Source organism: Apostichopus japonicus, chromosome 23, assembly GCF_037975245.1.
Source record: "Apostichopus japonicus isolate 1M-3 chromosome 23, ASM3797524v1, whole genome shotgun sequence".
NCBI classification, from domain to species: Eukaryota; Metazoa; Echinodermata; class Holothuroidea; order Aspidochirotida; family Stichopodidae; genus Apostichopus; species Apostichopus japonicus.
In genome coordinates, this window is record NC_092583.1 from 4,376,370 (window position 1) to 4,400,463 (window position 24,094).

Genomic DNA, 24,094 nt, shown 5'->3' on the forward strand with positions numbered 1-24,094 from the left:
CCGTCATTTTATTTTTATTTGTCAGGAATATTAAGCTACACCATCCCATCCCTCCCTCGCATGTTCCCCGTTCCCCCATTATTTCCCCTTCCCCTCCCCCCCCCCCTTACAAATGATATAGTACCAACACCTTGTTTAGCCATTTAGGATAATGATATCGACGAGAGTTTATCATTCACTGTCCGCTCCTCTCATAACAAAGAACCTTGTCCCTCCCCCCACCATGGATGCAAACCACGAGGACTACTTGCACAAGATTTATTACGACCCCCGACACCCTGCGAGTTATGGAGGGGTTAACAAACTTTACTCAGAAGTCAAAAAGGAAGGGGTGCATCAGCTTACCCGAAAGGCAATTCTTGACTGGATGAAAAAACAAAATACGTATACGCTACATAAAAGCTCAAGGAGACTTTTCTCTAGAAATAGAGTTTTGGTTAGTGCAATGGATCACCAATGGGAGATGGATTTGGTTGATTTAAGTTCTCTTTCGCGGTACAATCGGGGGTTTAAATTTTTGTTAACGTGCATCGATGTCTTATCGAAGCACGCATGGGTAGTACCGATCAAAAATAAATCTGGGACTACCGTATTGAACGCTATAAAAACCATGTTTTCCTCGGGCAGAACGCCATTACAAATTCATACTGACAGAGGTGGGGAATTTTTAAATAAAAACGTTCAAAGATTTTTAAAAGATAAAAACATTCATTATTTCACGACCAACAATGAAACTAAAGCTTCTGTCGTGGAAAGGTTCAACCGCACTTTGAAATCGAGGATGTGGAAAGACTTTACCTATCGCAATTCTCTGAAATACATCGACGTTTTACCCAAACTCGTAAAAGGTTACAATCGTGCGTATCACAGATCCATTAAAATGCGACCCATAGACGTTTCAAAGGAAAATGAAGGACGGGTGTGGCAGACGTTATATCCTTCAATAGCACGGAAACCGAATGACAATTTTAAATTTAACTTACAGGAAAGAGTTAGAATTGCAAAATCAAAACTCAAATTTGAAAAGGGTTATTTACCTAATTGGAGTGAAGAAGTATTCACGGTAGTGAAGCGGAAACCCAAACCTATACCCGTATACAAACTCCAGGACTGGGATGGTGAGGCCATTGAGGGTAACTTTTATGAACATGAACTACAAAGTGTTCACGTCGATGAGAGCGCCCTATTTAGAGTCGAAAAAGTTTTGAAGAAGCGAAAGCGAGGAGGCCGCACTGAATATCTCGTTAAATGGCAGGGATATCCAGCAAAATTTAACAGTTGGGTGAAGGACGTGGACAAGATATGATGGCATCGCACTTTTACGTGACGTTGCCTAGCAACAGTTCATACGAATATTTTCCACGTAACACGCTTTCTAGTTTCACGACGCAGTTGGCAGAGCCTATTGTATTATCAGGGAATTGGGAAGTAGCGCTTTGTGAAATTCAGTATCCTTTCAATTGGCACAATGTGACATATAAAAACTGTGGCATGCTCCTCAACGAGAGAGAGATTTGTTTACCCGAGGGATATTATGACACCATACAGGAAGTCATAGATGCCTTTCACGACGAATTAACCCCAGCGGAGACAGCCAACGTGAAACTACATCTCAACAAGCATTCTTTCAAAACCGCGGTGAGAGTAAAAAGAGGTTACAGCCTCGCTCTTCAAGGTCTCAGTCAAATGTTTGGTTTCTTAGACCATAACAAGATATGTACGGAGGGATTCAACATCGGTGACGTTGTCTCAGATGTACACAATGGCGTCACCAGTTTTTTTGTTTACAGTGACATAGTCGATCATCAGAGGGTAGGGGATGCTCACGTGCCCTTACTGCGCGTTGTTAAAATAGGAGATAAACGCCCAGGGGAGCACATCACGGTGTCGTACACCAATCCGCATTACATTCCCGTTCGATCCCGAATGATCGAAAACATCCAAATAGATTTAAGGGATGATCTCGGACAATTGATTCCATTTCAACTTGGGCGTGTGATCGTGAAACTCCACTTCAAGCAGAGTAAATCTTCCCTTTTTACCTAATCCTAAACGTATCAATATGAAGAATTCATTTGAAGACTACTACCTTCGCCAGGTAGGACGTGGACTTCCAGTGTTCACTGGTTATCACCATCAGAGAGGACACGGATTAGGAGGTATCTTAGGGCGATTAGCCAGATCAGCCCTTCCATTTTTAAAGAGTGGGGCTAAAACACTGGGCAAACAGGCGTTGTATACGGGAACGGAAATTATGAACGATGCGCTGCAAGGAGAACACATTAAAACCTCTGCTAAGCGACGACTTGGTCAAGCAGGACAACGGATGGTCACGAGTGTACTGGAAGGATCAACTTCGAGAAGGAAACCTTTAAAAAGAAAAGCAAAGCCAAAAAACGTCAGAAGACAACGAACCAAGCGAGTGAAGAGGTCTCTGGATATTTTCGACGTGTAATCATCATCATCATCACCATCATGGCCCTTGTTCACAATAATTCATGCGAGTGCATGAAATCAGAGTTGGATTTGTTCACAGTACCCCCAACACAAACCAGTATCGTGAAGGGCAATTGGATTCAATATCATCCTCTCACTAATATCACCGATACATCCCCGATACAATTTTCCGTGCAGGGATCGACCGAGGATTATCTCGATCTGTCTCAAACTATTCTTCACGTGAGGGCAAAGTTGAGTCAAAGTAACGGCGATGATCTCCCGCAGGACGCAAACGTTGGTCCCGTTAATTTGTTATTACAGTCTCTCTTTTCCGAAGTAGATGTCACGTTAAACGATCGTCTGGTAACGCCTTCAACGAATACTTACGCCTATCGTGCGATGATGGAGACATTGCTCTCTTATGGCCCGGAAGCCAAGGAATCTCAACTCACTGGAAGCCTGTTCTACAAAGATACTGCTGGAAAAATGGATTCTTGTAATCCCAACGGAGATCAACAAGTGGTGAATGAAGGCCTAAAAGCCAGATACGAATTTGTCAAGAACAGTAAGGTCGTCGATCTGGTTGGCCCCTTACATTGTGATATGTTTGTTCAGCAAAAGATGTTATTAGGCGGTGTTGAAATGAAAATGAAGTTACACCGTAACAAAGATGCTTTTTGTCTCTTGTCCAGTGAAGCAAACGCATCTTTTAAAGTTCGCATCGTGGATGCTTCGCTTTACGTACGTCATGTTAAAGTTCACCCTGAAGTGGCTTTAGCACATGCCAAGGCTTTGGAGCAAGGCACTGCTAAATACCCTATCAACAGAGTAGAAGTCACATCGCTTTCCATCCCGAGAGGAAACTTAATCTTCAAACGGGAAAGTTTGTTCTTGGGTAATCTACCGAAACGAGTGGTGTTGGGAATTGTTGACACGGAAGCTTTTAATGGTGCTTACAACAGAAACCCATTTAATTTTTATCACCATCATCTGAACTTTTTAGCGTTATACGTCGACGGTGAACAGCTACCATGGAAACCGTTACGCCCTAGTTTTACGGATGACCGCTACATCATGGCCTATCAGACCCTTTATTCGGGATTAAATAGTATGTTTAGTGACAAAGGCAATCAGATCAGCCGAAGTGACTACGCCAAAGGTTACACGTTGTATGCCTTTGACATGACCCCTGACCTAGCGAGCGGAGGCCACTTTAATCTCCGCAAAAACGGTAATGTGCGCCTTGAAATGCAATTTGAGCACGCATTGACCAGAAGTGTAAATGTGGTTGTATACGCTGAATATGACGCCGTGGTAGAAGTGGATAAAACTCGCAACGTATTCATAGACTTTTAACGCTCTTCTCTGTAATCACCATGAATACAAAACAATTAATGACGATCATCAAGTCAGACGCAATGTTGCGCCCTTTATGTCGAGGGGTATTTCCAGCGGACTGCCTGCCCACTCAACGCATGAAACCCCCATGGTGTCTTATAGCAAACACGGATATAAAAGAAGAACCGGGAAGTCATTGGGTGGCTATTTTCGTTGGCGTTGAGCAAACAGAATTCTTTGACTCCTTTGGACGTTCTCCCGAAGCATGCGCCTCTTATTTTAGACCATTTCTAAGAAGACACGCTTCAAAATCACCCCTGAAAGTCAATGACAAACAGATACAAGACTTCTTTTCAACAGCGTGTGGCCAACACTGTTTGTATTTTTTATTGCACAGAGTTAGAGGTCTGTCCATGTCGCGAATCGTCAACCAGTTTACGAAGGATTGGCAACTTAACGACTCTTTGGTCAATGCATTTATCGAACGACGCTATGACGTCGCCCTACCTATCGTAGATGACGAATATTTGGCATTTCAAATTGCCAGAATCATTTTTAAAAAGGAGTGTGCGTGGTAATCAGGATTCAATTATGCGTAGGCTAATGACGATAACGGCCATGAGACGACTGTGCACCGTTTTCGTAGTCGAGACATTTGTTTTCTCTTTATATTTAGGGTAACATTTGAAAACGGGTTCATTTCTCTAAATGCATTCGACGAAACTACAACATCCCTTTACGTGCGTCATTGCAGGGCCTACTGGTTGTGGTAAAACGCAGTTTGTAAAGAAAATTTTGACGCAAGATGTCATTGAAGGAACGCCTGAGAGGATTGTGTATTGCTATGGGGAATACCAGCCAGCTTTTATGGAGCTGTCTGCTGCCCTCTCTAACATCCGTTTTGTTGAAGGTCTCCCGACGGATTTGGAGACATATCTTGACCCTACTTACAAAACGTTGATGATTTTAGACGATATTATGACGTCACATGGGAACGATCAACGCATAACTGATTTGTTCTCCAAAGGATCACATCACAGAAATATTTCCGTGATCTATATTTTACAAAATTTCTTTTACGGGGCAAAGGAAACGCGTAATATCACACTGAATGCACATTATATCGTGTTATTTAAAAACCCGAGAGACAAAACCCAAGTCTCAAATTTGGCCAAACAGATGTATCCCGGTCAAGTCAAATTTATGCAAGAAGCGTTTGCAGATGCTACCAAGAATCCATACGGATACCTCTTCATCGATTTAAAGCCTTACACGCCCGAGGATTTTCGTCTTCGTACAAACATTTTTCCACATGAGACGCAGTATGCATACGTACCCAAATGATCGAAGGAAATAAACACAAACTGATAAAACATAGACACACAGATCTAAGGCCTTCATTTTTTATCTGAAACGCAGACATGGCACCACCATCACGTCGCTTGAGAAACCATGCCCGGGAAATTGATTTTTTATCGAAATGTTCCCCCAAACAGCGAAAGGCTTTCCTACAACACGCGGACCCCCAGTTAATCAAAAGTTTATGTGAATGCGCCGCCAATGTTGTAAAAGGAAATGTGCCATTATCTCGCGTCCAGAAGTCGAAATTGTCGCGGTACAAGAAACATCTCAGGGAACTATCCAACAAACGCCTATCCAATAAAAAGCGCAAGGATATATTAATACAGAGGGGAGGCTTTTTGAGTTTGATATTAAAACCTATCATTCAATCTTTGGGAGGCATGTTACTGGGTGCTGTGACGCAACGATAAAATATCATGCAATATACCAAGAAGATGGTTCTGATGCCTCAGGATGTGGCTCGAGTGGTTCACGCAACCAATCAGGATAAAACACCATCTCGACTCCACCAATTGGATGAAGCCATGAAAAACACTCTAGATAGGAAGGACCTAACCCTGTACGAAAAAGTGGACTTGTACCATCAGATTCTACAACGCTATTTGGACGCAGAAAAAACAGTTGGGGAACCTATCGCGCTGCGTGTTATGAGCGATACGACGACGACGATGGATCAGTCCCAGAGTCAAACTACTACCCCTATTAACAAGGATCAATCTTCCAAGGAGGAACCAAATTATCAATTAATCAAACATTTTCCAAAATCTATTAAAAACAAGGCTAAACTTTTGTTAGACCGTATTCATCATCAGCGTTTATCAGATCATGAACCTACTATCGACTGGAATTTAAAAGGGGAGTTAATCTATGAGGGTAATCCAGTAGTCGGTTCTAACATCACCGACTTAATCCTCGATCTGTTACAATCGCGTAAAGATTTTAATCCTATTGGGTGGCAACAGTTTATGAGAGGTTTAATGACAATCAATTTTCCCGAAGCCTATGTCGGAAATGTAACAAGGCGACAATATATGCACCAATTGAAGGATCCACCCGCCCGATTATTACCCACTCCTCCCGGGAAAAGAAATTCTCGTAGAAGATCATCTCCAGCTAGACCAATGTCTAAACGGCATAAATGGTTAAAATGGGAAGCCCTGTAATCATTATTTTCATTTATTTATTATTTTTATTTTTTATATTTTTTATAATCCGTCATTACTTCCTTCATCATTAGTTCATCATATATCATCTTAGCTTTTAAATACAAAAGAGGAACATAAATAAAGAAGACGCAAAAGCAAGTGAAACAAAACACGAAATATGATGGGGTGTGTACCCTTCTCTTTTTTCTTTCTTTTATTTCAATACGTTTTTTCTTCAATTGAAATTCATTTTACAAACAATTACGTTAAATAATAAATTCTCAAAATATATATACATATAATATTCTCTCTTATTTACATCTTACGACTTTTACTCATACCTTCCATTTTTTCCTACCGTCCCATATAACCCCCCCCCCTCCCCCATTGATGACATTACGTCTTAGAAATCAAATCCATAAGGTACGGTTCTGAATTCATCTAAAATGATTCTTTTGTCGTAAACGACTCTGTAATCTTTTTTCATCGTCTTATTGACGATCTTCCTTCTTTTGACATCCCGGGTGATTTTATGTGTATCAGTGACCGTTACGACGGGAGGTTGTTTTTTCTCATTCACTGATTGTACCATTTCATACAAAGTATTGTAATTCACTTTTTGAGTGTTTTCATAATTTAAAGTAATTCCGCGAACTTTGCATACGGACATGCCACTATCTAACGTATAGGCGTAATTTTTTGGCCCACCCGTACAAAAGGAAGCAATGAACTGTCCGTCCTTTGGATCGATTTCATCAGTCAAGTCCCCGAGATAATCCCCGGTGGGTGGTTCCCATTCCCCTGGCTTCGTAACATAGATTATACTATCTGTGTCGAAGTATAAAACTCTTTCCTGCAAACGATCGAGTACATCGTACAAACGCAGTCTAGCGTGACAAGTTGTAAAGGCTGCAATTACGACATTAACACGGGCATTGGGTTGAGCAAATTCCTGGTACTCTTTGTAGCAAACTTCTAAGATTTCCTCGTTAATTAAACGTATGTTTCTTACGTCAGTTTTGTCAGAGTCTTGTATTAATTCGTAAAGGCGTGACACGTTGGTCACGACTTCGGTTTTTTCCAAATCTGACCGCTGACCGAATTTTCCCCAAAAGCTGTTCAGCATTAGTTTAGCTAGTGCTCTGAGCCCAGGATTATAGTTAATCTTGCTGGAATCTAATTCAATGCCCTCGTTTGCTGCATAGTCTGCGATGTACTTGTCTCGATCGTCTGCAGTGATACACCATGAAGGCCACCCCGAAGCTTCCTGTTTGACTTTCAAGAACGTGTTGATGTAGTCAGTGAATAAACCCCCCGTTTTCTTTTCTTTATCATACTGTGCCCTGTTCTCGAAATGCCATACAACTTCGACGTTCAAAATTTTGTAGCCTTTTGCAACCGCTTTCTGAACTTCAAGCGTTACCCATGTACCAGTGAGTGCTCTTTCTGAATCAGAATGTGTACAGGGGGTTTGACATTTACTTGAAACACAACTCAAACAAAGGGGAAACATCAGTTTGTTATGTATTTTGACTGGAAGTACTGGGTGAAATAAATTTCTGGGGGGCAGTATCTTACACCGCACTAATCCATAGTACTGAGACATATCATGTGACAAATCATCAGTCACCACTTTTGGGTGATACATAGGATAGGAGCAACACTTGTTGACGTACGGATACAGAGAACAAAAATCGACATATTTAATTTGTTCACCCCCTTGAACTTCATGAAGTAATTTGACTCCATTGGTTCTTCCCCCGAAAAATGCTTCTCGAGGATTCAATGGCTCGAGGTTTCTTGGTACCTGTGCAATGCACATTTTCATATCGAGGGACAGATCTTGATTTAATTGATTCCATTGGTGCCCCCACATTTCTACGTAAACATGACCCGGATAAACATCACGAAAGAATTGCTTTCTCTTTACAGTCCGATTGTAGAGCTCCCCCATTGTAATTTGATGATACGGATGTATTGTGTCCTCGTCATAGCACGTCGGACATCCGTGCCACCAACACCCTTGAAATTCAAAAATAACGTTACCCTCCGTAGCAAACCCATCTACCCAGTACGGCCCCATTTTCCTTTCCCCTTCATTCTGAGCATGTTGTATGTATATGTTCCTCCTAACACTTTCGTACCGTAACCACTGAAGCGATACATAAGAATTTTGCTTTTGTTTTTGATGATGGAAGACTGCAATTGTATTAGGCTTCAAAAAATTACGCCTAAACACTAAATTACATGCGGAGGCTATCGTCATGCAATGTTTGAAAGGGTCAACGCCTCGCAAGTCTTTCTCTGTAATTGCCATGAAGAATTCACGAAAAAATAAACAACAACGTCTCAAAATATCAACATCACTGATACAGTACGACACTATTTCCTTTTGAAAGTCAAACGGGACATTCTTCTGAAGTTCACTTTCATACCAACTCAAAAACTCCTTTCTCTTTTTAACCGACATGGCATTTGGTGTGTAAAAGGATGCATCGGGCAAAGGGCCCACATAGTTTTGATTTGCCTCGGTATTAAATAAATGTGGAAAATAGCCTTTCCTCAACTCATCGATCCCAAACGTTTTGGGGAGAGCAGCTAAAGGCATAGGCATAAAATTAAGGGAATCGATAAACCGAATCTTTTGACTCGACAGTTCAATTTGCATAATTTTCCCGCCCGTGGTAATGATGTTCGGCGTCAACCCTAATTTGTAAAGAAAATCCAAAATAAAATACCCGTCAAACCCTTTGAAATTATGCGCTATAAAAGTCGTATTCTCTTTTTTAATAAACCATTCCCCGAATTTGTTTTGAGTGTTAGCCCCCGAAAATATGACTTGTTTATCCCCACAGAAATTACACAGAGTCTCAAATGATTCAGAGATACACCCCTCACAAACCACCTGGGCAACACATAAGTTTGGCACATGTGTTCCACTTTCTTGGATGGTCTCAAAATCATAAAATACGTACGCGCGAGGGGCAGAGTTTTGTTCATTGTCTTCTTTATGACTTGAACCCTGTTGCGCACACACTTCCCCCATCTCCTGACCCTCTTCCCCTTCTTTTTCAAAAGGTTTTTGTTTATCCTTATGCACTTGAATAGAACACTTATGACCATCTGTTACAGTCAAATGACAAATCTTACAATAATACTCATTACAATTATGCTTGCTGTAACCCCCGTCCCTGGTTTTCCTTAACCTCACTAACCGATCGCAGTGTTTACATTGTCGAAACCGTTCACAAACAGTCATAGAATCACCTTTGCTTTTTTCGTTGATATGATTTCTAAAACAGTTTTCATTTTTAAATTCACGGTTACACTTGTTACAATGAATCCATTGATTATTCACTTCGGTCTTGCAATTTCCTACAAAACAAACGTTGCATGTACTCTCACATACGTGTCTGAAGCGATCATCGTACAATGTATTGTGAAAATGACAATAGTATCCTTTACCGTAAAAAGCGTTTGGTTGAAGTAATAAATGATAGTGTCCGTCGTGCAAGTGGAGAAAAATTTGTTTCCCTATCGCTAAATCTGAGCCTTTGAAAATCACTTCGGGGGACTGTAAACCGCTTAAAACAATTATTTGAAAACGGCGACCAAAATGATTTTGAAAAGTTTGCAGTTCTGGAATACCGCACATTCCTTGGGGTACCCCCGCATTTTCGTGTAATTCTTTCGCTAATTCGAGCTGAATCTTTCTACCCTTTTTTATTTGACTCAACTTAGGGTGATTTTTGTCTTTTATAGCAAGGGCTGTCACTAGAGCTCGAGCGCAACAAAGTTCATCGTTACCCCGTGGAATGGAAATGATGCATTGCTTACCACGAAAAAAATCATCAATTGATTGTCTACCGGTAAATTTATACCGGTTAGACCTACCCCCACCTGAAGGCATTTTCAAATGGATCAAATTCAGCCTAAGTTCACTGTCTAGATATAATTCCCGATTGGACTGTAAAACCTTCTGGATTTCGGCCATAATTTTCTCCACTGTCACGTCACGACGTCTTATGAACGGTAACGCAATAGGTGTATCTAATTGTTCTGATGTAATAACAATGCGAACCATATCGTGAGGCGATATATTAGAACTTAATTCATTACCTAATAAATGATCAAATATCTGACCTAAAATTTGGGGGAAATTATCAATATTGACTCTGTCATTCTCTATTAAGTTAAACGTAATACAGTAATCGTTTGATGTCGCTTTGAATTTTTTAACATATTTTTCAGTCACTTTATCAATATTATAAAATTCACTTACATCATAATTACTGAAACTGTCTTGACTGGTGTCATGCTCAGATGAAGGGTCAATGTCTTCTTCTTCTTCTTCTCCTTCTTCTTCTTCTTCTTCTTCTTCTTCTTCTTCTTCTTCTTCTGCGCTATCCCTTAGGCGTTTACGGCCTTCTCCGGTTTGTTCGGGGGGCGCTTGTGTAGAGAGTCCAGAAGGCAAAGATCCTTCGTTGATCCTTCCTACAATATCCTGGTCTGTGTCTTGTTGTCGAATAGGGGCGGTAGATGCACTTTCATGGACAGGAGGAAGCGTAGGGATAACTGAAATCATTTCTTCATCAGTAACCCCTTCACATTCCCCGCCATCAACTAGCCAGTCTAATACCATAGTCTCCAAGGCATCCATTTTGGGCAACTCGGACTCGTTTAACCATTCTCTGACCATATCTGTTAAGAACACGTACAAATAAAATACAAATTCATTAAGATCACAGAGCAGAAAATTAAATACAGGGTTAAAGAGTCTAATCGTAACTGTTATTGAATTTAGTTTAATTTGGAATGTTTTCTATTTTGAATTGAATAAACGATTCCTTCTAAACCTATACGTGAATATATATTCGAATGAAATGAACGTCTTACCTCTTTCTCGTTGACTGGATGATACGTTATCGCTAGGCTGATCCTCCGGACGTAAAAAATCACACATGCGCTCAAAAAATTGCTCACGTTCCCCCTCGTTCAGGATTTCCTCAGCAGCGATGACTTCCAAATCCTCAAAGCAAGAAGCAGCAACAATTTTTTGATTCGTGGCATCCATGCTTGATATTTTGGTTTTTAGTTTACGAGCGTATGAAAACTTAGAACGAATATTTCGACAAGTTGGTGATGTCAAATGACTTCTATCTTGATCAAACGCGTGGGTAAGAGTGAGGCCCGCGAAACTGAAACGGCGTGGCCCTCGTGCTCATTTCTTTAGTGCGCATGTCTAAAAACAATTAGACCCGTGATTGGTTATTCGATTTAGGATGGCCCTACCACTCAATCCTTCAATGCGCATGTCTGAAATCAAACTGAGCGCGTGATTGGTTATTCGACTTAGGATAGGCCATTAACATCCTTTCCTCCTAGACTTAAATCCATTACAGGCTCAACCTGTCAATCAGCCCTCGACAAACTTAAACTTGTTGTTACACAACTTTCGTTTTTTTAACTTTAACCTTTATTTTTGCTAATGACTGAGTTAAACCCCTCATTCATCGAAGACACTCTGCTGGTACCAACGCCCATTAGAGCTAGGCTCCTTATCGAACGTCAAACCTAACTTTAACCTTTATTTTTTGCTAATGACTGAGTTAATCCCCTTATTCATCGAAGACACTCTGCTGGTACCAACGCCCATTAGAGTTAGGCTCCTTATCGAACGTCAAACATTAATCAGTCCTCGACAAGCTTACACAACTTTCGTTTTTTAACTTTAACCTTTATTTTTTGCTAATGACTGAGTTAAACCCCCTCATTCACCGAAGACCCTCTGCTGGTACCAGCGTGCTTTTAAATTAGCTCCTTATAGAACGTCAAACAAAGAGTACCGGTAATCCCTAAAACTTCTCCTAACTTGAACTTTTTTTTTTTTTTTTTTTTTAAGCTGCGTACCCCCACCACCTAATGAGCGGCTAAAAGATAATCACCGGCTTCACTCTGGAGCTTTAGACTCGTGAACAAAGAGCACCTACAATCTTTTTCTTACCTTTTTCCTTTAAAAAGAGTTTTCATCTTATTCAAAACTTCATTCGTTCTTGAACTTCCAAATTCTACTTATCCATTACCACAATGGCAAGTGCTAGGCAATTATACCAGGCGTACGGCGAAGAGTTGAAACTTCTCTTTAAGGAGGAGTTTGAAAAGATCGTTAACAGCGACACTTTCGTTGGGTTTTGCAACAGAGCCAAGTTTAGGATTTTCCTAAAAGAAGTGACGGTCAGAGTCCGAAACAGTGGGATCAGAGACAAGCGTATATGGTTGAAGGATTCTGTGCACGACGTCCAGTACCAAACTCCGGCCAATGAAACGGAACACAGGACACGGCAGGTTAGATTTTTACTAACTTACCTGCTATTGGCCCAGTTCGACTGGTTTGCAGTACAGAAAGAGGCACTCCGCTACAAGTTGACGGTGGAGTTCGAGCAGGAGTTGGCCATCATCGAATGGTAGGACAACTTACCAACGGCTTCCAACGGCTCTTTTTTAGGGCCACCAATTTCTCCAGAAAGAGCAGACTGATCCGACTTCCTTAAACATGCATTGTCTTTTCTTTCTTTTCATTAATGTAAGTTATTTATTTATTTATTGTTCTCGATAGTTATTTATTTATGTATATTATTTATTCTTACTTAGTCTCTCTTTTTCTTTTTTATATTTATGATCCACCTTATCTCCATATGGAACAATTACCTATATAGTGAAAATACCCGGCCTCGTTAAAAAAACTTAGAAACTTAGCGTGGTGAAAAGTTAAGGCTACGGCATGTCATGTTTGGGGTTCATGATTCTGTGAACGTATCCCCTCACCACTTTAAAAATAAATAAATAAAATAACAGTTCTTGGCCTTGTAAAAAAAAAAATTAAAAAAATTAAAAAAAATAAAAAAAAACTTAGAAACTTAGCGTGGTGAAAAGTTAAGGCTACGGCATGTCATGTTTGGGGTTCATGATTCTGTGAACGTATCCCCTCACCACTTTAAAAATAGATCAATAAAATTAGAAAATAAATAAATAAAATTCATAAATAAATTCATAAAAAAAAAAAAAAAAAAAAAAAAAAAAAATTCATAAAAAAATTCATAAAAAAATTCATAAAAAAAATTCATAAAAAAATTCATAAAAAAATTCATAAAAATATTAATAACAATATTAATATTAATATAATCCCTTAACAATAGATTGTCCTAAACCATCGTTACTACTACTATTGATGTAAAACGATATTGTTTATACTCTTATGTATCTATATGTTCACGGAAGTATTCACTTTGTAACGGCACCGTGATGTCTGAGGGATGAATTCACCCAGTGATGCAATCAACCTGATATCTCGCTGTCCTATTGTAGGGCAGCTTGTCATTAAAACTGTAACAAAACCCGTGAATATTTCGGTACAATTGATTCCAGGCATTTTGATGGATGTTGTGGGATAGGGTCGAATAATTACAATTTGCCAAATTAAAGATTAAATTCATTGTTCGAAGAAAACTAACAGAAGGTCGCGAAAAGTGAATCACTTTTTTTGTCAGAATTGTCTCATTGTTCTTCTTCTTCTTTTTAATTTATTTCTTGTTTGTTTCGCCTGCCATTCACCGGATGTTTGTCGTTTGTTTTGAACAAATGTATTTACAAACCAAGGACTAAGGATATACCGTCGTCTATCAACCTATTTATCTGGGTGTCTGATTTATGCCCCCTTCAAAGTTCAAAGCCGAACTGAGTATGTGCAGTGACCTTTTTGTGACCTCACAAAACTATATAGTACTGAAGTTATAGTATAGTATACGGCTATATCCAAAATTAATGGAGTTGCGTTTTAAGGAAATTCAATTACCGATACCGTATCACTTGATAACACAAAATAAGTCATTTTTTTTAAATTTTGAAACGGAAATTCGGAGCCGAGGTTACTGAAAATGTATTACAAGACCCTTGTAATGTAAAGGAACAGGCTATATACACGATATTCTTCCTTTTTTTTGTGGTTGGCATCGCTATATATTAGGGGAATATCCCACAGATGGCAACAGAGAAAAATATTGGCCATCGGCTTAACCGAGGTATATAATATAGCTGAAACTATTCAAATCTAAATTAGTTTAAGATAATTCGGAGACGTATAGCTTTTGTTTTTCTTTCAATTCACCAAAACATTCTGATTTTTTTTTTTTGGTGGATTTTATATATTTTTTGTAAAATTTCTTGCCCCCTTTACGATGCTTTCAATATTGTGTTTGGTTGTTGCCATAGTTTAACCTTTACGGATGTCAATTTCTCAATGTGGTATAGCCTATATACGTATCCTCCAGAATTGTCATAGAAATGTATTAATGGAAAATGTTTTTTTATTATATCACCAATTGTTCACTTCAGTTTCGTTTTCGTTCACCACGTGTGAATTACTCACTTTTCAAGAATTGTAAGGAAACAAAGTAACAGAAACGTATAGGTAAATCCAAGGTATCATTGTTGTACGAATTCATGAAACGTGCTAACATTATGACAGCCTGTATGGAAATATTACATATATAGGTAAATACTATAATGTATAACTTAGTTTCTATACCGAACTCAATCTAACCAAAAATGGCATTTTGTTTTAAAACTCGCCCTCAAGTCTCATGAGGTTCATGTCCTAGCAAACTTATGCAAATGATCTGTCCGTTATAACGACAATAACACTGATCTAGCTATGATTCTTAACATGTAAAGAAACGGTAATGTCTATGGTAAGATCTGATAGGAACAAATTAAGACCGTGCGTTCGCTTTGTTATACGAGGGGAGTCGATAATTTACATATCTATTGTACAATCGAATGGAGCAATCAACCTAACTAAACTAAGTTGTGGTGGCATTCTCTTGCGGCGGGACACATTTATGTTTTAGAGTGCCCCCACAATTTTGAATCCCCAAAAAACGTATTCAAAATGTATCAATTATTTTGGGGCATTTTGGTCGAAAAAGATATCAGACTGAATTCACTGGTAAGAAAAAGAAATATTTCCTTCTACTTGGTGTTTTATATATCACGTGAGAGAAACGCATTTATTTGCGGCAGTACTCCGAATGTAATAGGACATTACATTTGACATTTTCAAATAGGCCTACACAATTTCGCGGAAATGCTACATATGATGTTTTAATTGGAGGTTACCGTACACATACCATTTTAATATCCATATGTTTATATTGTGTGGGGAGTGTATTAGTTACAGTATGACGTTGTAGCAGCCACCGAAAGAATGTGACCTGGGATATGAGACTCTTTCCTTCGAATCATGATCTTTGGGAAGAGCAAACAGCGTGACATCAATTATGTGATAAAACTTTGAAAACAAACTAATCATTTCTTAACTTTGACGGAGTAAGATCCGCGTGTTGGTGGCCTATCGCTCTGCTGAAATTTCAAAATTTATTATATGAACAAAATCCCTACCGTATATCGCCCAGTATGTTTCTTTATTACTAAGAGAGTCGACGGTTAGGATAATAGCCTATTTGTTTCATGAAATTGATATCTATGCCCTTATTGCAATCATTAACGAGAACATTTGATGTTAATTAATTTAGACATTGGAGGAAACTGGGCCTAGCGGTAAAACGTTTGGATGACGTCAAAGTATAACGTCAAAAGCCATACAAAGTTTAGGGATTTTATACTTTCTTTACAGATGATTTATAAAGGAACAATACAACTGGTTACTCTCAGAATTCACTTAACCAGGGTCGTGTCTGATAATCAGAGGAAATTGGAGAAAGTTTGGCAGAGCAAAAATCTCTTTTAGCTTTAGTTCATCGTCTTCTCCTCATGATTAAGGCTTCGGTTTGGAAACACGATTGAATCTACAGTCTTACAGAAAGCCAAAGCCGTATACGTAGCTAAGTTGGAGATATATATTGGTCAATTAGAGTTTAATTTGTTTTGAACAATTAACAATTTCCCCCTTATTGTTCACTTGATCCAGTTTCTTCTTGGAACCGAAGGACGGATGCAGTCGCGTGTTTGTAACAGATAATATTTTAAGTACGTTAAACTTTGAAATATCTCTTGAATTATACAATTGTGTATATCTTCATTGGACAATCGGGAACCAAAAGGAAATTTCATCTTTGATTAGGGAAATTTATGATGACATGACCACTAGTGAATATAATTGAAGGTGACATCCAGAGGCGAGAGATTTAGGCCAAAATGTTAACTGAATCATACGGTGTAGGAGTGCAAGACTTCTGCAGGAGATAAAACTGCAGGAGATAAAACTGATTCAAGGACTTCAGTATATAAGAATCAGGTGTTTTTGCTTGCAATGCTTAATGTAAGGTATATATATATATATATATATATATATATATACCATTCACAAATATCATGCATGCAGCGTCCCACACCGACAAATCCTATTATGGAGCATACATGAATTAAGCCAAAACCAAGCTATGGTATTTCGTATTCATAAGCTTTTGAAAAGTGTGAAATAACAAGAGTTAACGAACCTTGACATGGTGACTTGTACACAATGGGACAGGCGGGGAGTCTTATTAAATCAACCGAGCAAATTATCCTTTGACGTTATTAGTAGGTGATACAGCCGTCCGACAGACATACAAACCCAAGTGCCTACAATGTGTGAACAGGCTTATTATGATACAATTCTGTTTTCTTCTTGTTTTTTAAAGTGAAAACTGGATTTTATCTTTCGCTTGATAAAACCTGACTATATATGGCCTACAGTGCAGGTCAAAAACACGTTTCACTTTAGTCACATACGTATATATATGGAAGAGGCGAGTATTTTTCAATGTTTCCATTGGATTGTCATGTTTACTGTATAGGCCATATACAGTTTATGTATATTAGCTGTAGTAAGTCAATATAGTACAGATGTATATACGAAGTAAAGTATAGAGTTGAAACATGTACGGTTATTAAGACTGGTCCAAGAAGAAGAAGAAGCCTCCCTCACCTCACCCCCCCCCCACCCCCTTAGCCCAAGTATCCTAGGAAGATAACAAGTAGTATATATAGGAATAGCAGTAAGATAGATTATACAACACAAAACAGTGTATAATCAAAATTCACACGTATTACCCAAACCCCACAAAAAGGAGGGATTGGTATTTTTTTTTAATTTGTCCCCCTTTTTTTATAATTTTAACTTTTTGAAAAAGTGGGCATATTTACATAAAGATATTGCCTGAATCGTAAATGGGATTAGAATCGTTAAAGGGATTAGAGAGCGAAGCAAAAAGAGGCATCGCTTGATGGTGAGCATTCAGTGATGACTGCCTTGCCCACGTTATGTCCTACTGCAAACATTTGCACATAAAGTAAAGCATATAGCATACTAAAGAAATTTCAAAAACTGCTCTACTTGAAATATATTTTTGTTAACATTGTGTAACTGTTTTAGCGTAACAACCCCCCCCCCTTATCCCGGCCCCATCCCAAAGTAGAGCTTCTTGCACCAAAACCTATATACCAGATTCATACTTGCATCATCAAATGTTACTACATACAGTTGTTTGTTTCCTTCAATTATGTGATTTCATTCATATTAGATACAAATTGGATAAGTGAAAGAGACACTAATTACCATACCACATGAAGGGACCAATCAAATTGTTTGTAACACAGTCAGGATTCAGTATATCGTATTGACAATACCGTGACGTGCAATAATTATATCACTAGAGTTATATTTCAAAACGATCATAAATTAGCCTTTACGTCAGTCTATATATATATATATAAACATAAAGACAGATGTCAAATTTAATAACCTATAATCTCGGGTCAATTTCAAACTTTGGATATTTGTTGCACAGTGTATATAAGCCATTTGTATATATGCCATAACATAACAAGCATGATATCCTACTATATTTGGTTGTACATTGAAACTATCTCTTTTCAAAAGATCGAAGCAGGCTGAAATAATTGTTACCGCTTACGTTGAACGTCGTTTTGGTTTTTAAGTTTACCAACTATACCGTTGTGACGTAAATGTGCTGGTATTACAAAGTACACAAATAGCATATTATCATTCTGGTAACATAAAATGTTTGTATGATGCAATGATGACGTCATACTTAGTCGTGTATTCATGCGCTTTCTTAAATGCCTTTTCGTAAAGTTGAAGTATCGATCGTCGAACACGGATCAACTTTGTGTATATCTTTATTTTAGACACATCGGACTTTTTTTATATCAAATGTCATAAGGCAGATGTCTACCAACCCCCCCCCCCACCTCACCTCCTTCCAACCCTTTAGCTCCGTCCCACCCCCACCCCCCTCTCCTTTGAGGCCTAGCCTCTGTAAATAGCTAAAAACCACCAGCCTATAAAAACTGATATATTTATGGTAACCTTGACTTTATATATGGTACCTGACTGAACGATACCGCCCTATTCTTTGGTTGACTCAGTATCTTTAGCTAATAGTGGGGAAAAACACAAAAAGGAAAAGCGTCAGCTGGCGATACTTCTGTCAATCATTTTGATCAACAAGAATGAAAACCCAAATTTTTACGCTGCATGTGATTTTGATATTCTATTCAAAGCAATTCAATACCACTTTATTCTTTTATATGTTTTTTGCCCCTCCTCGACTCATCCGCACCATTGGAGTGCAATAAAAGAACACCCTGACAACAATTAATGCTTTAAATGGACTTTGTCACGGTTATTAAGTTGAAGGTATGATAATACAACAACGAAAAATGCTGAAAGATATTTATCAAAACCGTTTGGGTAACTGAATCTAAAAAAAAAGAAGTCTTATCGTAAATGTTAAGATTCCAACTCGTATAGTATTACAGCAAATATATATATATATATATATATACATATATATATATATATATATATATAAATGAAAATCGTAATGAGTTGGAAAATCAAGAACAGTGAAAAAACTTTCAGCCTCCACCGGGATTCGAACCACGGGCCTCCCGCTCTGTACGCGGACACCCTAACCACTAGGCTATGGACGCTGATTGTATATCCAGAGGTTCGAAACCGGTAAGGAAGATCGTAATTCCACTGTAGGCGTTTGTCACCTATATCGAACAATACTAGTTCTGTTTTTGGTGACATATTTTGCCTTACTCTAGAGATCAAACATGATGCTAACCAACTCGAAAATCATTTGTGATATATATATATATATATATATATATATATATATATATATATATATATATATATATATATAAAACGGAAGTATGATATAAGTAAAGGTCTATACAGCGTGTGTATATAATGTAGCGAGTAACCTACCAAACTACAAATTTACACTAAAATACTTTACATACCTACTAAATTACACTTAAATACTAATACGTTTCAAAATTAGAGTCTAAGTTGCATTGCACAAACAACAGTTATATACAATAGAGAGAGCGAGAGAAGTTCTCATAAACAGCCGCACGTTAGGTTATGAAACCTTTACTACTATTAAAAACAGCAAAAAAAGGAGAACAAACAAGATGTCGCGAAGAATCAAAGACTCTGCAGGGCAAACTGAGGACTTGGGTGTGAAATACAGGAGATTCCAAAAACAAGCCGATTGGAAGTTCTAATCTGTGTGCACATCTCCACAAGCCTATTCAAGTTAAACTGGTTGTCTCAATATATAGTGGGCGGGATGTCATGGAAATATCAACAGCCAAAAAAAAGAAGGAATTAACAGACGAGAATCCGTTACTTTGTGACAATATAGACATTGCAAGTCATCAGGCCAGCAGCTGGCTTTAGTGGCTTATAATATACCTGTAATCACAGCTATATCGATTGTGAACTGGTTATAAGTTAAGTAAACCACAGATGTATATAACTAGAAGAGAAGCAGAACAAAGGGGGGTATTTCAAAAAAACTTTGGTCACTCCTCACTTTCTTACTCCCATCGTCACCTCCCTCATCTTACCCCCCCACCCCTACCCCCTCCCACACACACCCTTCCCAACGTTTAAATTTGTATGATTCCATCAATAGAAAGTTACCCCTAAAAGAGTAATCACCTCCTTGTCCCATTCAAAGTGTTATTTTTCACCTTTATTGCGGGGGGGGGGGGGGGCAGGGTTGGGTTGGGTGAGCGAATTAAGAATTACACATAGTTGAACTAAATCCCCCCCCCACCCCTCCACCCCTTCTTCCTCCTGCTTAGATTTGTAGGATTCGATTCATAGAAAGTAGTCAAGTTTCCTCCTTAAAATAGTAATCATCTCCTTCTCTCACTCATAGTGTTAATTTTCTATTTGTTGGGGGGGGGTGGGGGGTGGGGAATTAAGAGTCTAAAGGTACAAACATCTGGGTATCATAAATTGGCCATCTTATATACAATAACTTTTTTATTTCTTATATATATATATATATATATATGAATAAAGGCGGTCAACATGTGCTCAGTCGGTGGGCTTTTTGGTGTCAAAGAATTTTATTACCAACTTGCAGAAGCATCAAAGTGACAGTTAAGGTCATTCTGTTCTCTATGTAAGAGGTTCTTGTGATCTTTAATTTCAATTTAAACCTATACAGCCGGTTATTTTTTAAGTGTGTTGATTAGCGTAAAACTAAGTGTCGATTTGTCCTTGACCAGAATAAAATCATGAATAATAAAGCTGATTAAGTGTCGCATCATGAAAAGTAGCAACCCTATATTATTATATAGAAAGCCGTTTGGGGTTAGAGTTTAGTATCATTTAACGATTAACTCAGTTACTTTATACAGAGTCTGCGCTGTAGTTATCTGTACTAAAAAACCTTAAGACGTGATAAAATATAAAAATAAGAAATATGATAAAATATGAACAAAGCCGACAGAGTATAATTGTACTTTGAACTGCAAACTATGGCAGTTTTATTGCATTTACGTATAATTTATCAGAAAGGGTGGAAAGTAACAAATATTTCACTCTTTGCATCCTTTAGCATATTTCGTCGTTGTATAATTTAAACGAAGGGAAGGGAAGGATGTCTGGGGAGGGGGAAGGGGTCGTTACTTGTTGCGTTTGTGTATAAATCTAGTACACATGCATGGTATTCATAAACGGATGTTCTTGTCTATTTGTCAGTGTGTCTGTCTCTGAGTGTGTCTGTCTATGAGCGTGTCTGTCTACGAGGGATTATATTTGAGCATTCCTAAATGCAGAGGCATGCATTGATTCCAATATTTTGCTTCACAGTATCCGATATATGTATGAACTCGAGTTTACCTTATGCATGGCTTTGAAGCCAAACGAATCACGCGAATAATTATCTTTTAGTGATCATCGGATGAAATTTCGACCGCATAAACAAGTACCGATATATACCTTACGATGAAACGGTTGCCTAAAGATTTCAGCTGAAATTGGAATTGACGCGAAGTATGTTGATCGAAGTTGCAGTGACGAAATGGACCGTTGTTAAAACTCGATTTACTCGAACCGATTAGACTTTAATCCAATTGGCAACTCCGATCTTTGGAGATACCATTTACCCCACGTGGGTCGTCGAAAATAATTTTAAATATTTAGTCAAATACCTTCTGGGAGGTGGAACCATTTATCACCTTTGAAATGTTGAACACGTAACCGTTCTTTGATCATGCAAATTGACACCGGTTGATTTTGTACTTTTCTTGTGATGTTTTGTGAGTTTTTTTTGTGAGTCTTTGCGCCGAAAAATCGACCCATCTTGAAGTTGATAACTCCACCACAATGACCTTCGTCAGAGAACTACGTCCAAAAGCCTACGCCTATGATTGGATGTGTGGGTCATAACGTCGAAACAAAAAGCGTAAACACATGCGCAGACTGTGTTCTACTAAGACGATGTGTCTATTTATTATAAAACTGCTAACACTTGGTAGCATATGACGAATTGAACGCGTAAATTGAACAATCTTACGCGTAAAGAAATTTTTATTGACGTGTAAGACACGGCTGTTTTTCTCCTATTTGGAGGTTTCATTGGCTGTTTATCGTTGCATGTAAAGGAAATTGGTAAAACGCGTAAAGGGATATTCTTTATACTTTTCGTTTCGACGTTATAACCCGTACGGTCAAACCGTATATATACGCCGACAACCACCGCGGAGTCGTAACTTGTTAACTTTATCCTTTGACCGAACCGATTCAACGCGTACGACTTATGTCTGTCCGGTCAAAGAAAATGCTGACCTCTTAAAAGGTCTTGTGAAAGACTGAGGCTATGACTGTAAGTTTCACTTGTCATACAAATTATCTTTCCTTTAGCCTTTGCACAAACCGCTATGATTACATCCTTTGTTTCGGTGAGAAAATATTTACCAGTTGGCTTTCAAATCCATATACGCTTCCCCAAAAAAATAAGCCATCGCCTTTTTTCCTCCCTTGAATAGCAGAAAAACGCCTGAAGATTCAACATAATAGAGTACCTATTCTCGAGAGATTTCGCCCTTTCATGCACTTTTAAATTTCTTCAAATATTCTAAAACAAACTCGTTCTACTTAGCTACAAGAAGCCAATAATATGTTGAAATTATAATGGGGTCGTGTGGGGTATCCAGTTGCAAGGAAACCTTACAAGTTCGTCTTTTTGGGTTAGTTGTATTTGGAGGATAAAGGGGGTAAAAGAATGCCCTGTATTTCGTACAGAATAAATCGATTAAACGAATACCATTGTAGGTGAAAAGAATCAGAGACTAAACTCTTTCACTTTTGATTATTTTTCTCTCTCTCTTTAAATAAATTGAAGAGGGGGGGGGGAGGGAGAGAAAAAAAAAGATTTCTTTAAAGAGAAGAACGTATGTCGTAATTGGGGAAAGGGAACGCACATGTCGCTCCTTTGACCGAAGCTGAATGGCAAAAATAACATCCACAGGGGTATAAGGGGAACAGTTTTCACCTCGAATAACGTATCTAGAAGAAAGGCTTGTCCTAGATAAAAAAGGGAGAAGAACTTTTCTGGAAAACGGTTCAGAAAAGAATTTAAAAAATAAAACAGAAGACAAAGAAAGTGTAACCTCGTAACATACTTTCTGAACGTGACGGACTCAGCATATATATGCATACAGAAAAGTAAACCATCTATGTAAAAAGACATAGGCTACCCCTCTAAGACGAGAAAATGACGCTCTGTGGATGGCGAAAATTTCTCTTATACAACCCCACGGGTGCTGCCTATTCGATATATGGCTATTTCATACTACATGTTGAATTTAGGGCAAGCCCCACATTGTTCGTCGTTGAAAATATAATGTACTGTGAGGGTCTCCATAATTGCTCTGAATTTTAAAGTGGGGTCTCTCCCACCCCCCCCCCCCCCCCACTCCCCTCATACCACAAAGGCTGACGCGTCTGATTATGCGTGTTCACGACGTTAGTCATCTTTCGGTGAGTAAACTTCACCCTGTGGATGACGTAATATTCATCCGTATACAGCCTAACCTTGACTTCATTTCACCGTAAATCGACCTGATTATGAAATGTCATTGCCTGGTGTGACAATTGAGGGACACTCAAGAATTTTTACGCAAGATTTGAAAACAAAAGAGAACGCCACATTGTAATTCCCTCGATTGTCATAGATGACGAGGGATAGCAACTTTGACAGGACATGTCAGGGGAAGCGATTGTTAGTTCCATAATCTGACCGCTCGCTCTGGAGTCATGTGACGTCATACGAAGTCGTTCCATCTCAAACATTAAATAGTTTTTAGACTTGTATTGGAATTGACAAAATTAATCTCTATTTTAAAAGCAAACCTTAGGTCGTTTACATTAATTGTTGTTTCAATGTTAACAGGTAACATCCCCGTCCCTCCTT

General features: G+C 38.6%; 3 protein-coding genes across 3 annotated transcripts in view; 1 reads left to right on the forward strand and 2 right to left on the reverse strand.

The window, feature by feature from the left end:
• The window catches only part of LOC139964728 (protein Wnt-3a-like), a 45,174-nt gene that overhangs the window by 14,894 nt on the left and 6,186 nt on the right, over window positions 1–24,094 (reverse strand). The window lies entirely within an intron of this gene.
• On the forward strand, window positions 59–3,801 carry LOC139964830 (uncharacterized protein F54H12.2-like). The gene has a single exon (XM_071966838.1). The coding sequence runs from the start codon at window positions 2,476–2,478 to the stop codon at window positions 3,793–3,795; it is 1,320 nt and encodes a 439-aa protein (XP_071822939.1). The 5' UTR covers window positions 59–2,475; the 3' UTR covers window positions 3,796–3,801.
• On the reverse strand, window positions 4,500–13,509 carry LOC139964828 (uncharacterized). The gene is made up of 2 exons (XM_071966837.1): window positions 11,181–13,509; window positions 4,500–10,985 (listed from the first exon to the last, which is right to left on the reverse strand). The coding sequence occupies exons 1-2, from the start codon at window positions 11,356–11,358 to the stop codon at window positions 6,688–6,690; spliced, it is 4,476 nt and encodes a 1,491-aa protein (XP_071822938.1). The 5' UTR covers window positions 11,359–13,509; the 3' UTR covers window positions 4,500–6,687.

Coding starts and splice junctions, on each gene's coding strand:
- LOC139964830 (XM_071966838.1), top strand. CDS start 2,476: ATGGCCCTTGTTCACAATAATTCATGCGAGTGCATGAAATCAGAGTTG.
- LOC139964828 (XM_071966837.1), bottom strand. CDS start 11,358: ATGGATGCCACGAATCAAAAAATTGTTGCTGCTTCTTGCTTTGAGGAT. Junction 10,986..11,180: donor ATCCAGTCAACGAGAAAGAG/GTAAGACGTTCA, acceptor TGTTCTTAACAG/ATATGGTCAGAGAATGGTTA.